The sequence below is a fragment of the Eumetopias jubatus genome, unplaced genomic scaffold, assembly GCF_037043125.1.
Source record: "Eumetopias jubatus isolate StellerSeaLion01/CBP00866 unplaced genomic scaffold, mEumJub1_p1.0 scaffold_1, whole genome shotgun sequence".
Taxonomy (NCBI): Eukaryota; Metazoa; Chordata; class Mammalia; order Carnivora; family Otariidae; genus Eumetopias; species Eumetopias jubatus.
In genome coordinates, this window is record NW_028274807.1 from 207,618,630 (window position 1) to 207,632,592 (window position 13,963).

Consider the following 13,963-nt stretch of genomic DNA (forward strand, 5'->3'; position numbering starts at 1 on the left):
ACTGATTGGTTTGCGAATGTTGAACCACCATTGCATCCCAGGGATAAATCCCACTTGGTCATGTTGGATATTCTTTTAATGTGTTGTTGGATCCTATTAGCTAGGATTTTGGAATCCATATTCATTGGGGATATTGGTCTGAAATTCTCCTTTTTGATGGGGTTTTTGCCCGGTTCGGGTATTAAGGTAATTCTGGCCTCATAGAATGAGTTTGGAAGTTTTCCTTCTGATTCTATTTTTTGAAACAGCTTCAGTAGAATGGTATTATTTCTTCTTTGAATGTTTGGTAGAATTCCCCCAGGGAATCCATCCAGTCCTGGACTCGTGTTTTGGGAGGTTTTTGATCACTGCTTCCATCTCCTTATTGGTTATTGGCCTATTCAGGTTGTCAATTTCTTCCTGTTTTGGACTTGGCAGCTTATAGGTTTCCAGGAAGGCCTTCATTTCATCCAGATTGCTCAGTTTATTGGCATAGAGGTGTTGATAATAATTTTTAATAATTGTTTCTATTTCCTTGGTGTTAGTTGTGATCTCTCCCCTTTCATTCATAATTTTATTAATTTGGGTCCTTTCTCTTTTCTTTTGGATAAGTCTGGCCAGTGGTTTATCGATCTTATTAATTCTTTCAAAGAACCAACTTCTAGTTTCGTTGATCTGATCTACTGTGTTTCTGATTTCTAATTCATTGATGTCTCCTCTAATTTTAATTATTTCTCTTCTAATGTGTGGCTTAGGCATCGTTTGTTGCTTTTTCTCTAGTTCTTTAAGGTGTAGAGTTAGTTGGTGAATTCGGGATTTTTCTATTTTTTGGAGTGAGCTTTGGATGGCTATGTATTTCCCCCTTAGGACCGCCTTTGCAGTATCCCATAGGTTTTGGACCAATGTGTTTTCATTCTCATTGATTTCCATGAATTGTTTAAGTTCTTCTTTGATTTCCTGCTTGGCCCAAACATTCTTGAGCAGAGTGGTCTTTAGCTTCCAAGTGTTTGAGTTTCTGCCAATTTTTTCGTGATTGAGTTCCAGTTTTAAAGCATTGTGGTCTGAGAATATGCAGGAAATAATCTCAATCTTTTAGTATCGATTGAGACCTGATTTGTGACCCAGTATGTGGTCTATTCTGGAGAAAGTTCCATGTGCACTTGAGAAGAATGAGTATTCTGTTGTTTTAGGGTGGAATGTTCTGTATATATCTATGAGGTCCATCTGGTCCAGTGTATCATTCAAAGCTCTTGTTTCCTTGTTGATTTTCTGCTTAGATGATCTGTCCATTGCTTAGAGTGGAATATTGAGGTCTCCTCCAATTAACGTATTGTTATCGATATGACTCTTCATTTTGGTTAACAGTTGGCTTATGTAGATGGCTGCTCCCATGTTGGGGGCATAGATATTTACAATTGTTAGATCTTCTTGTTGGCTAGACCCTTTAAGAATGATATAGTGTCCTCCTGTGTCTCTAATTACAGACTTTAAAATCGAATTTGTCTGATATAAGAATTGCTACCCCAGCTTTCTTTTGAGATCCGCTGGCATGGAAGATGGATCTCCATCCCTTCACTTTCAGTCTGGATGTATATTTAGGTGAAGAATGAGTCTCTTGTAAGCAGCATATGGACGGATCCTGTCTTTTTATCCAATCTGCAACCCTGTGCCATTTTATGGGAGCATTTAGGCCATTCACATTGAGAGTGATTATTGAAAGATATGAATTAATTGTCATTATGTTGCCTGGGAAGACGTTGTTTTTATAGATTGTCCCTGTAAATTTCTCTTGTATATCACTCTTGGGGTCTTTCTCCTTTTATAGAGCCCCCCTTACTATTTCTTGCTGGGCCGGCTTAGTGTCACATATTCTTTCAGTTTCTGCCGGTCGTGGAAGCTCTGCATCTCTCCATCCATTCTAAATGACAGCCTTGCCGGATAAAGTATTCTTGGCTGCATGTTCACATTTAGTACTCTGAATATGTCTTGCCAGGCCTTTCTGGCTTGCCAGGTCTCTGTGGATAGGTCTGACATTATTCTGATGTTCTTCCCTCTGTACATAAGGAATCTCTTCCCCCTAACTGCCCTTAAGATGGTTTCCTTGGTTCTAAGATTTGCAAGTTTTACTAGTACATGCCGGGGTGTTGACCTGTTTTCCTTGATCTTGGGAGGGGTCCTCTCTGCCTCTAGGACGCGAATGTTTGTTTCATTCCCCAGATTAGGGAAGTTCTCAGCTACGATTTGCTCAAATATATCTTCTAGTCCTCTCTCTCTCTCCACTCCCTCCGGAATTCCAATTATTCTGATATTGGAACGCTTCATGGTGTCACTTATTTCTCTGATTCTATTTTCATGGATTCTGAGTTGTTTTTCCCTGGCCTCCTCTTTTCCCTTTTTATCTATTATATTGTCTTCCAGGTCACTTATTCATTCTTCTGCCTCACTTACCCTAGCTGCTAGATTATCTAGATTGGATTGGATCTCATTGATAGCATTTTTAAGTTCTGCCAGTTCAGCTTTCATTTCTGCCCTTAGAGACTCTATGTTGCCATTAATTGATTTCTCCATTCCAGCTATTGTCTTCACAATTGCTAGCCTGAATTCCATCTCCGACATCTTGGTTATAACTGCATCCATTTGTAAATCTGCGGCATAAGTCATAATCTCTGAGTCTTTTCTATTTTGGGGATTCCTCCTCCTAGTCATTCTGTTGATGGGTGTTTGAGGGAATGTATAGAGTCCAGATTATTGACTGGAACCCAAGCAAGATGCACCTGTTTTCTAGGGACCTTAGAGTTGTTGGCCTCTTGTTTTCCCAGCCTGTCTTCTGGGGGAGGGGCCTGCCACGCTATTACTCAGGCAACCCTGTTTGGGGGGGAGTTGCCCTGCCTCCCTGTGGTTGGGGATGGGCTCAGTGGGAATCAGTTTTGGGGGCTTTTTTTCTCTGGCGGCTTTCCCTGATGGCTTTCCGTGTCTCTTCTGCGAGTCAGAGCAGAAGAGACCGTTTCCAACCCTCTGCTTCAGAGTAGAGATCGCAGTCTGTTCTTCAGTGAGCTCTCCAGGCCACACTGTCTCCGTTTCTGTCCGTGCTGCTATAAACTGTAGCATCCTGGGTTGTGTACCCCTCCTCAGTGCCCCCAATTCTGCCTCCAGGTTGGGGCACGTCTCTGCCCTTTGTGCTTCTAAAACCGCCAACCACTCCCAGTTCCCATGCGCGACCCCACCACTCTGGGTTTCCGCCCCAGGGGCTGCCCTAAAGTCCTTTCCCCGCTGCTACCGGTCTGTGAGTCTGTGCCCCGTCCCCAGCATGTGAGGCTGTCGCTCACCAGTGGTGTAGGATCCCCACGGCCAGGCTCCCTCCCGCTGCCATTTATCCTCCGGTATCTGCCCACGGAATCACGGGTCCCTGCTTCATACCTCGAAACCAACCGCCCACGATATTTTGTAGAGATCCGGATCTTCTTATATCTCAGGCTGATTTCGTGGGTGCTCAGAGTGGTCTGGTAGGTATCCAGCTCAATTCCAGGGACCAGTTGAAATGGGGTCCCCTACTCCTCCGCCATCTTTCCTCACCCCCTCACTGATGCCATCTTCATGGCATCCTTATGTACGTACTGTTTTCCTATTGATTGACCTTTCCATTGACATATTCATAATGGTTTTCATTCTAGCACTTTTTTTATGGAGAGGGTTCTGCTGGAAGGAGGTGACATTTGAAATGCAAGGAGGAAGACAGAGACATAGGAGATTTTTTCTTCATTTTTCCAAGTTTTTTTTAGTTTAAATTCAATTAGCCCACATATAGTACATCATTAGTCTCAGATGTAGAGTTCAATAATTCATCAGTTGTATTATAACACCCAGTGCTCATCACATCATGTGCCCTCCTTAATGCCCATCACCCAAATACCCCATCTCCCTACCCTTCCTTTTTCCATTTTTATTGAAAAATAACTGACATGTAAAATTCTGGAAGTTTAAGCCTACCACTTGGTGATTTCATATACATGTACATTGTGAAAGATCACCAGAATACATTAGTGAACACATCCATCATTTCACAAAGTTATCATTTCTTTTTATTGTAAGAACATTTACAATGTACTCTGTCAGCAACATTCACGTATACAATGCAATAAAGTTAACCATAATGACCATGCTGTACATTACCTTCCCAGAACTCATTCATGTTATAACTAAAGGTTTGTAGGCTTTCACCAGCATCTTCTCATTTCCTCAAACCCCAGCCATAGGAAAACATCAACCTACTCTCTGTTTCTATGAGTTCAGATTTTTGTATTTCACATATAAGTGAGATCATACATTACTGGTCTTTCTCTGTCTGATTATTTCACTTAGCATAATGCCCTCAGGGGCCATCCATGTTATATGAAAGGAAAGGATGTCTTCCTTTTTTATTGCTAGGTTCCACTGTATAAGTATGCCATCATCATTAATTCATCTGTCGATGGATACTCAGTTGTTTCCATATCTTGATTATTGCAAATAATGCCACAATGAATTTAAGGGTGCAGACATCCGAGATGTTCACAAGTATGTGGGAATTAAACCACACACTCATGAACAGCTGGTGGGTGAAAGAAGAAACCAAAAAGGAAATTTAAAAATCTTTAATCAAATGAAAATGGAAACACAGCCTATCAAAACTTATGGGATTTTGCAAAAGAAACTCTAAGAGGGAAGTTTATATCTATAAATGTCTACATTAAGAAAAATAACAGAGCTTTTATAAATGGAATCGTTTCTCTAATTTCTCTTTCTACAGTTGTATTGTTAGTATATAAGAAAGTAACTGATTTCTGTGCATTGATTTTGTATCCTGCCACATTACTGAATTGCTGTATGAGTTCTAGTAATTTGGGGGTGGAGTCTTTTGGGTTTTCCACATAAAGTAGCATGTCATCTGTGAAAAGAGAGAGTTTGACTTCTTCTTTACCAGTTTGAATACCTTTTATTTCTTTTTGTTGTCTGATTGCTGTTGCTAGGACTCCTAGTACTATGTTGAACAATAGTGGCGAGAGTGGGCATCCTTGACGTGTTCCTGATCTTAAGGGACAGGCTCTGAGCTTTTCCCCACTGAGGATGATATTCGCTGTGGGTTTTTCATAGATGGATTTTATGAACTCGAGGAATGTTCCCTCTATCCTTATACTCTGAAGAATTTTAATCAGGAAAGGATGCTGTATTCCATTTACAATAGCACCAAAAACCATAATATACCTCAGAATAAACCTAACCAAAGAGGTAAAGGATCTATACTCTAGGAACTACAGAACACTCATGAAAGAAATTGAAGAAGACACAAAAAGATGGAAAAAACATTCCACGCTCATGGATTGGAAGTATAAACATTGCTAAAATGTCTGTGTTACCCAGAGCAATCTATACCTTCAATGCCATCCTGATCGACATTCCAATGACATTTTTCAAAGTGCTGGAACAAACAATCCTAAAATTTGTATGGGATCAGAAAAGACCCCGAATCGCCAAGGAAATGTTGAAAAAGAAAAACGAAGCTAAGGGCAACACGTTGCCTGATTTCAAGCTATTTTACAAAGCAGTGATCACCAAGACAGCATGGTACTGGCACAAAAACAAACACATAGACCAGTGGAACAGAATAGAGAACCCAGATATGGACCCTCAACTCTATGGTCAAATAATCTTCAACAAAGCAGGAAAAAAATGTGCAATGGAAAAAAGACAGTCTTTGGGGTATTTACCCCAAAGATACAGATGTAGTGAAAAGAAGGGCCATATGCACCCCAACGTTCATAGCAACAATGTCCACAATAGCCAAACTGTGGAAAGAGCCCAGATGCCCTTCAACAGATGAATGGATAAAGAAGATGTGGTCCATATATACAAGGGAATATGACTCAGCCATCAGAAAGGATGAATACCCAACTTTTACATCAACATGGATGGGACTGGAGGAGATGATGCTAAGTGAAATAAGTCAAGCAGAGAAAGTCAATTATCATATGGTTTCACTTATTTGTGGAACATAAGGAACAGCATGGAGGACATTAGGAGAAGGAAGGGAAAAATGAAGTGGAGGAAATCAGAGGGAGAGATGAACCATGAGAGACTATGGACTCTGGGAAACAAACAGGGTTTTAGAGGGGAGGTTTGAGGGGGGTTTGGTTATCCCAGTGATGGGTATTAGGGAGGGCACGTACTGCATGGGGCACTGGGTGTTATAGGAAAACAATGGATCGTGGATCACCACATCAAAAACTAATGATGTATTGTATGCTGACTAACGTAACATTAAAAAATTAAAAAAAAAAAGAAAGCAATCCATGGTACCCCGTGAAATAAATGAGAATTTCCAAATATTTTTGATCAAGGTTGGAAAAAAGTTTTAAAAGTATATTATGGACAAAGGGGAAAACTGTCTGTATATCAGATAGAGTAGGTTAATAAAATGAGTTATTTTAAATGTATGGAGAAGTTGAATTCAAACAAATGGAAATTCCAGGAAATATATAGAAGGAGATGTTTCTACCTCCACAGTCTGATCAAAGAATGGCAGTTCCTGGCTCTCAGGCTCTGAGCCCTGCAATCATGGGCACTTCTTCAGCCCCAGAACGACTGGCCCTTACATCACTGGAACCCCAATGATTCCCTTCAGAGCCCTCTTTATGTCTTTGTTCCTCAGGGTATAGATGAAGGGGTTCAGCATGGGCGTGACCACCGTGTACATCACAGAGACCACTGTACCTGAGTGGGGGATCTGGGGAGCAGCAGCGCTAAGGTACACACCAAGCAATGTACAATAAAACAAGGAGACAACGGAGAGGTGAGATGCACAGGTGGAAAATGCTTTATACTTGCCTTGAGCTGATGATATTCTACATATGGCAGAAAGAATCTTAGAATAAGAGTAAAGGATCCCAGCAAAAGGACCACCACACAACAGGACAAGTGCAAAATACATCACCAAGTTATTAAGAAAGGTGTCAGAACAGGCAAGTTGGATCATCTGAATGAGTTCACAAAAGAGGTGGGAGACTTGGAAGTGTGTACAGAAGGACAACCGCAACATCATTAAACTATGTAAGAAGGAATTCAGGATAGACATGATCCAGGACACCAGTACCAGCAGTCCACAGAGCTGGGGGTTCATGATGACTGTGTAGTGCAGGGGGTGGCAGATGGCCACAAACCGGTCATAGGCCATCACACTCAGGAGAAAGATTTCTGACCCAGCAAAGAGTATGAGAAAATAAATCTGTGTGATGCAGCCTGCGTAGCTTATGACATTGCTCTGAGTCTGGATGTTCCATAGCATCTTGGGGATGGTGGTGGAGGTGAAGCAGATGTCTACAGAGGACAGGTTGGCGAGAAGGAAGTACATGGGGGTGTGGAGGTGGGAGTCTGAGCTGACGGCCAGGATGATGAGCAGGTTCCCCAGCACAGTGATTAGGTACATGCAGAGGAAAAGCCCAAATACGAGGGGCTGCAGTTCTGGGTCCTCTGATAGTCCTAGAAGGTGAAACTTTGAAATTTGTGTTTCATTTCCTGGTTCCATGTGGTGGAGGTGACTTCAAGGACAGAAGCAAAGAGCATGACTAATTTTCACACGATCTGGTATTATGCTCAGTTTTTAAATGCTACTTTTTAAATTTTATGTTCTAGAAATTCACTTTAATATGTTGTGCTTACATATGGTCCACTTTAGGGGAACTTCTATACCCCCATAGTTTTGGAATTTTTGTTCCAATCACTTTTTTTCCAAAGGCCATGTATTCTATAATTTTAATTTAAAAATTATTGTAAGCTTCTGAAAAATAAATTAAGTGCTGTCTACATTTTAGGCATTGTGTAAGCAAGGAGTATGGGGTGGTAAAGAACAAAAGTCCCTATCATTCAATGATGGAGAAAGAATACATTAACAAATAAGAAATTTAAATAATATTTCAAGCGGTGGCAGGTGGTATGAAGAAAAGGAAAGCAGGGATAAAGCAGAGAGTGAATAGGGCATGCTATTTTCATGGGTATGTAGGCCATTCTGCAAACAAGGTGACACTGGAACACAGACCTCATGTAAGACAGAGGGGTAGATGAAGGAATATGGGCGAAGTGTGCGCCCAGCAAAGGGAATGGCCAGTGCAAAAGCGTCGAGGGAGGTACTTGTTTCCAAGGTTCAAGTCAAAGAAGCAAAGCCAGCGCTGCAAGGGGAATGAACAGGAGGGAGACTGAGGAGAGAAGCTGTCCGACATGCTGAGGAGGGAAGTGGCCTCTCTGCTACCTCTGAACCCTCAAGGCACAGGGACTTCCTTGTGCACACTGCCTCTCCCACTGTATTCATCATGTTGCAGAGGCATCCCATGAATTGAACAAGATCCCCTTCTTAGTGGCCCCTGTGTTGTGTCACCTTGGAAGTTATGAGCCCTGGCACCCTGTTGTGGGGACTGCTCACACTCTAAAGTCACACGCATGCAGGACACCATGGCCTCCTGGGTTGTGTTATTCCCCTGTCTTTCTCAGCCTCACCATCCTGGTTATGTTAGGAATGGATCCAACCCAACTAGGCCAGGTAAGTGATCTTTCTCCTGTAAAGTGCAGAAATGCCAATTCTTAAGCCTCCCATGGACAAATAATATATATACATATATACATATTTATGTTTATATGTATATATATGCATATATATAATTGATTAATTTATTCAGTGCTAATGTCAATTTCACAGAGTGTCTGCTACTCACACTTTTGAGGGTCTTTCATATTCTTTACCATTAAATTGCCATTACTGCAATGCTAGAAGAATTATGTTGAGATTGTTAAACTCAATGTGTGGTTCTAATTGGGTGTAATATATAGATATATAGTACACTCCCCAAATTATCAAAGGGTTAAACCAACACCTCACAAAAGGAAGTGTACATAAAACAACAAAAGTTGGGCATTTTTTATATCAAGCATAGAAGACGTATTTTTCCTGTACCTCCTGCATCATTATTTGGCCGATTCTTTTATATGTGGTCTGATAAGGGATGAGGTTAGTGCCTTTCTCCCTTCTCTTATGTGGCATCTTTTTATTGATATTCTTGGGCTTTGGGTATTGTTCTCTCCTTTGACAAACCCAAAGGGAACACTCTAATCCTCAAACTGAATTTCATCCAAGGTGCAAAGGGGTCCACAGACCATGCTCTGTAATCCTGTCCACACCATGACAATTAAATCATTTTGTACTCAATAATTTGCCTCAAAAAAAAAAATTTGCTTCAGATAATTCTGTCTGCAGGCTTCATATCATACACACATTTATTTCATTGTGCTCTGTCCTCACTGTTATGATACATGATTCAAAAGTTCATGGACTTCACCTTCCTGGTTTACTTTTGTTTTTTTCACCAAGTTATGTGAATATAAGTGCTTAATATAAAAAGACCTAAGAATATGAAAAGTTAGAGAATGAAAAATATGAAGGGATCACAAAACCAGGTTAAAATGTAAAATGAGTAGTTTCAATACAACTGTCCTAGGCGAATTTGTATGAAAAACCAAAACAAATTGAAATGGGATATAAAATAGCAATCATCAATGATATCAACATGGATTAATAACTAAATTGGAGGGCGCCTGAGTGGCTCAGTTGGTTGAGCGACTGCCTTTGGCTCAGGTCATGATCCTGGAGTCCCGGGATCGAGTCCCACGTCGGGCTCCCTGCTCAGCGGTGAGTCTGCTTCTCCCTCGGAACCCCCCCCCACCATGCTCTCTCTTTCTATCTCATTCTCTCTCTCAAATAAATAAATAAAATCTTAAAAAAAATAACTAAATTGGAAAAAACCTAGATATGAAAGGATATAACATGTAATGTTATATTACATATAATAACATGTAATGTCCCTCGAATGTTCTGGTCCATGACGGGTCCTCAGTTTTTATTTGTTGTATGTGTCAGGAATTAGGTCTCAATGTATAAGGACATTTACTACATGGCAAGATTGCATTTCAGTTTCATTGGAAAAGGCTGAATTGCTAAATAAATGGTGGCATAAAGGGATATCTATTTGGAAGAATATGAAATTGGTCCCCTCTCCCGGATCTTACTCAAACTCAGAGGATTATGACCTCAGTATTGATGTAACCATAGCATATATTAGAACATGAAGAAAACTACACACAAAAATTTCAGCTTTCCACTTAATTCAATTATTGTATAGAATTTGATGAATTAAAGGACCTACACCGCTTAAATATAACAAGAAACTCAGAAGTAAGCAGGTAGATGTATTTAAATAAAATGTCAAATTTTTATGGTTAAAATATGTTCCAAAAGTCAATTGAGAAATAAGGATCTGAAGAAATCATTTGAAATGCTGATAGTGTTTTAAAAATAAAAGAGAGCTTGAGAAGGAGAATAACATATGGGTATATAATAATAAAACCCAGTAAGAATGATCATCAAATATATGAAGTTCACTGAACCTGAGGGATAGTTTAAGAACAGTAAGAAACATCTCTATCACCAGCAGCCTGGGGAACAAAAACTATATAGAGTTGTTACATTCTTTGTGGTTGGAACTTTTAAACTGGTGGCCAAGGGGCTACTGTGAATTTGCTGGCAGAAATGTAAGTTGTTACAAGATTGAAGGCAGAACTTGAATGCAGCTGTGATTCAAATACTGATATTCTTTACCTCACGGTTTCTCTATCTTTGCACCATGGACATTCTGGCCAGAGCCTGCCCTGGGGTGTCCTGTGCATTGTAGGGTGTTTAGACATTACCTCCATGCACCTCTCTCCACTGTGACAGGCAAAGCTGGCTCCAGACAGTGATCAATGACCCTCGGGACAAAAATCACACCGGATTAGAACCACACTTTGAGTTTAACAATCTCAACATACTTTTTCTAGCATTGCAATAATAGCAATTTAATGATAAAGAATATAAAAGACCTTCAAAAGTGTGAGTAGCAGTCACTCTGCGAAATTGACATTAGCTCTGAGTCAATCAATCAGTCAATCAGCCAATCAATCAATCAATCAAACAAACACAGGGATCTTTTGCTCTGGGCTAAGTTGAATTGGCTCTCAGGTGATGATTGGTCGATGGTCTTGGCTTCCATTCTGATCCTGTCATCCACGGTCCACTGGGGGGTTGGACTCACCTGGCTGGGGTGTCTGAGAGGAAGGTGTCCTGAGGAAGTCTGAATTCCTCCCTGGACAGCAGATGATAGGGCCTAAAGCTCTGTCCTCATCCGAGGCAGGAGGGAGTGAAACATCGAACTCCAGCCAGAATAAGGACTTGGAACAAACAGTCAAGAAGCATGGTCCTTCCCATCCAAGGTTGCCCGGGCTGATGGACTGGAGATGAGGAGGTATTCACAGCTCCCTTTGTCTGCTCATTAGGCACATTTCCCTCTTGTGACTCCAGTCTCTATGCACATGATTCCCAAGTGGAAAAGTCTCTGGACAGAAAAGATGCTTTCTTAATGAATCTCAGTTCCCAAAAGACAGGGTTAGAGGTCAAGTGAATCCAGTTTTTGGTAATTTTTAAAATTCCTTTTACTCCCTTTCCCTGTACTTGCCCCCTTCTTGATGTGTGAATCTCCTAGCATCTTATCTCAGCTCCAAGTTATAATTTTCTCCCAAGTCTAAGACCTAGTAACCTGCCTGGATTAGGTCTCTTTATTTTCAAAGAATTTACACGTGGTGGGGACCCAGTCCTGCTGTCTCAAGACAGGGTCTGTTCTTCTTTTCAAAAAGGCAGAGAAGAGGCTTCTTCTTATAATATAATACAAGATAATATAATATGATAATATAATAAACCTTGTCCTTCACACACATTGGCTTCAAGACATGTTTGCTGTTACAATTAGGAATTTCTTTATATGTTAAGAGCTATCACCTAGCCCTTTGTCATAAAATCGTTCATAATTATAACAGATGTGTTTAGATATTTTTGTGTACTATAACATGAGCTTGCATCTCATAGGGATTGTTTGATTTAATTTTATAAACATCTTATCTCTGAGGAAGTACATTTATGAACTCCAATCTACATTGTAGACATGGTGCTTGATGCTGTCTAGTGATCTGTCCACACTGAATATCCAAGTATGTGGTGGGCCTTGAGTGTCATACAAAAACAATGAATCATGGAACACTACATCAAAAAACAATGATGTACTGTATGGTGACTAACATAACAGAATAAAATTAAATTAAATTTAAAAAACCCCACAAGACAGTAGGAATAGAAGGAACATACCTGAAAATCAAAAAGCCATGTAAGCACGTGTTGTGATGAGCACTGGGTGTTATATGTAACTAATGAATCATTGAACGCTACATGAAAAACTAATGATGTGCTATACAGTGGCTAACTGAACATAATAAAAAAACACAAATAAACCAAAAAGGCCATGTCGGATGGACCCACAGCTAATATCCTCCTCAATGGGGAAAAACTGAGAGCTTCTCCCTTAACGTGTTAGGAACACGACAGGGATGTTCACTGTAATCAGTTGTTCAACATAGTACTGGAAGTCCTAGCCTCAGCAATCAGACAACAAAAAGAAATAAAAGGCATTCAGATCAGCAAGGAATAGGTAAAAATATCAGTCTTCACAAATGGCCAACAGACACATGAAAAAATGCTCAACATCCTTCATCATCAGGGAAATACAAATCAAAACCATAATGAGATACCACCTCACACCTGTCAGAATGGCTAAAAGTAACAGCTCGTAAAAAAAGAGGTGTTGGTGAGGATGTGGGAAAGGGGAACCCTCTAGCACCAATGGTGGGAATGCAGGCTGGTGCAGCCTCTCTGGAAAACAATATGGAGGTTCCTCAAAAAGTTCAAAATAGAACTATCCCTAGTACTTTTAAGGTGTTACTTTTTATAGCAAGCAAGGATTAAGGTAGCAGATTGAACGGGATTGCTAATCAACTGCTATTAAGATAAAAAGATTAGCGATGGTTGTCCAGGTGGGACAAGGTAATCACAATGGTCCTCCAAATGTTGATGAGGGAGACAAAAGAGTTGGTGTCAGAGAGACTTTGAGAATGCTGCCCTGCTGGCTCTGAAGCTGGAGGAAGAGCCATGAATCAAGAATGCAGGTGGCCAAAAATTGAGACTAGAATTGGAAAGAAAACAGATTCTCCCGTGTGCCTCTAGAAGGAACTTAACTGTACAGACATGTTACTATGGGCAGTATGAGACTCCTTTCAAGCTTCTGCTTCCAGAAGTTAAGAGTACATGTGTGTTTGTTTTAAACAAGTAGCGTGGGGATATTTTACAGCAGCAGGAGGAATCTCATATGGACATAGTCAATGAAATTATTTGAGGATATTAAGTTTCATCTTTCCAATTCATTCAGCACTTCCCTTGGATAGGGCAAATTACATCTGAAGAACCCACATTAATTAGAAAAAAAATTAAATCAGTTTGGAGACATTCTGCCCCATCAGCTGGTATGGTGAATTCCTCGTGGCATAAATGTGCCTGTGGTTTGATTCTGGGGCCTTTGAGGTAGTGACATAGCAAAGGAACTCAGGATCAAAATTAAGGTCACTCATTGTAATTTATGATTTTGTGTCTATATATATATATATCTGCACCTTTTTATTTCATGTTAGTTCAACCATTCATTCTTTTTCAGTGCTACCCTTTCCAACTCTCCCTCAAGTTTTCTTTCAACATAAAAGATGATATCATAAATTGTATAAACATTTGGGAGTGGGCTTATTTTAAAGAAAAATGTGTACAAACACACACACACACACACACACACACAAGTCACAACCACTATACTGGAATGTTTTCTTAGGAGTAAAAAAAATGAATTTCCATACATTTTGTTCTTTTCTAACAAGATTCATTTAACATTATATTTAGTATTCTGCACTGCCTTGAGAAATAAGGAAAGAGGCTCAGGGAGCTTAAATTTTTAATAAGTACCTAACAGAGCAGTTGAAGCTTACCTAACAGTCTTATTAT

General features: G+C 40.2%; 1 protein-coding gene across 1 annotated transcript; it reads right to left on the reverse strand.

Annotated features, from left to right (window-relative positions):
* Nucleotides 1–6,604: 6,604 nt before the first annotated feature.
* LOC114202851 (olfactory receptor-like protein OLF4) lies at nucleotides 6,605–9,825 on the reverse strand. Its single transcript, XM_088022412.1, has 2 exons — nucleotides 9,803–9,825; nucleotides 6,605–7,550 (listed from the first exon to the last, which is right to left on the reverse strand). Exons 1-2 carry the CDS (start codon nucleotides 9,823–9,825, stop codon nucleotides 6,605–6,607), a joined length of 969 nt encoding a protein of 322 aa, XP_087878538.1.
* Between the last annotated feature and the right edge of the window lie 4,138 nt (nucleotides 9,826–13,963).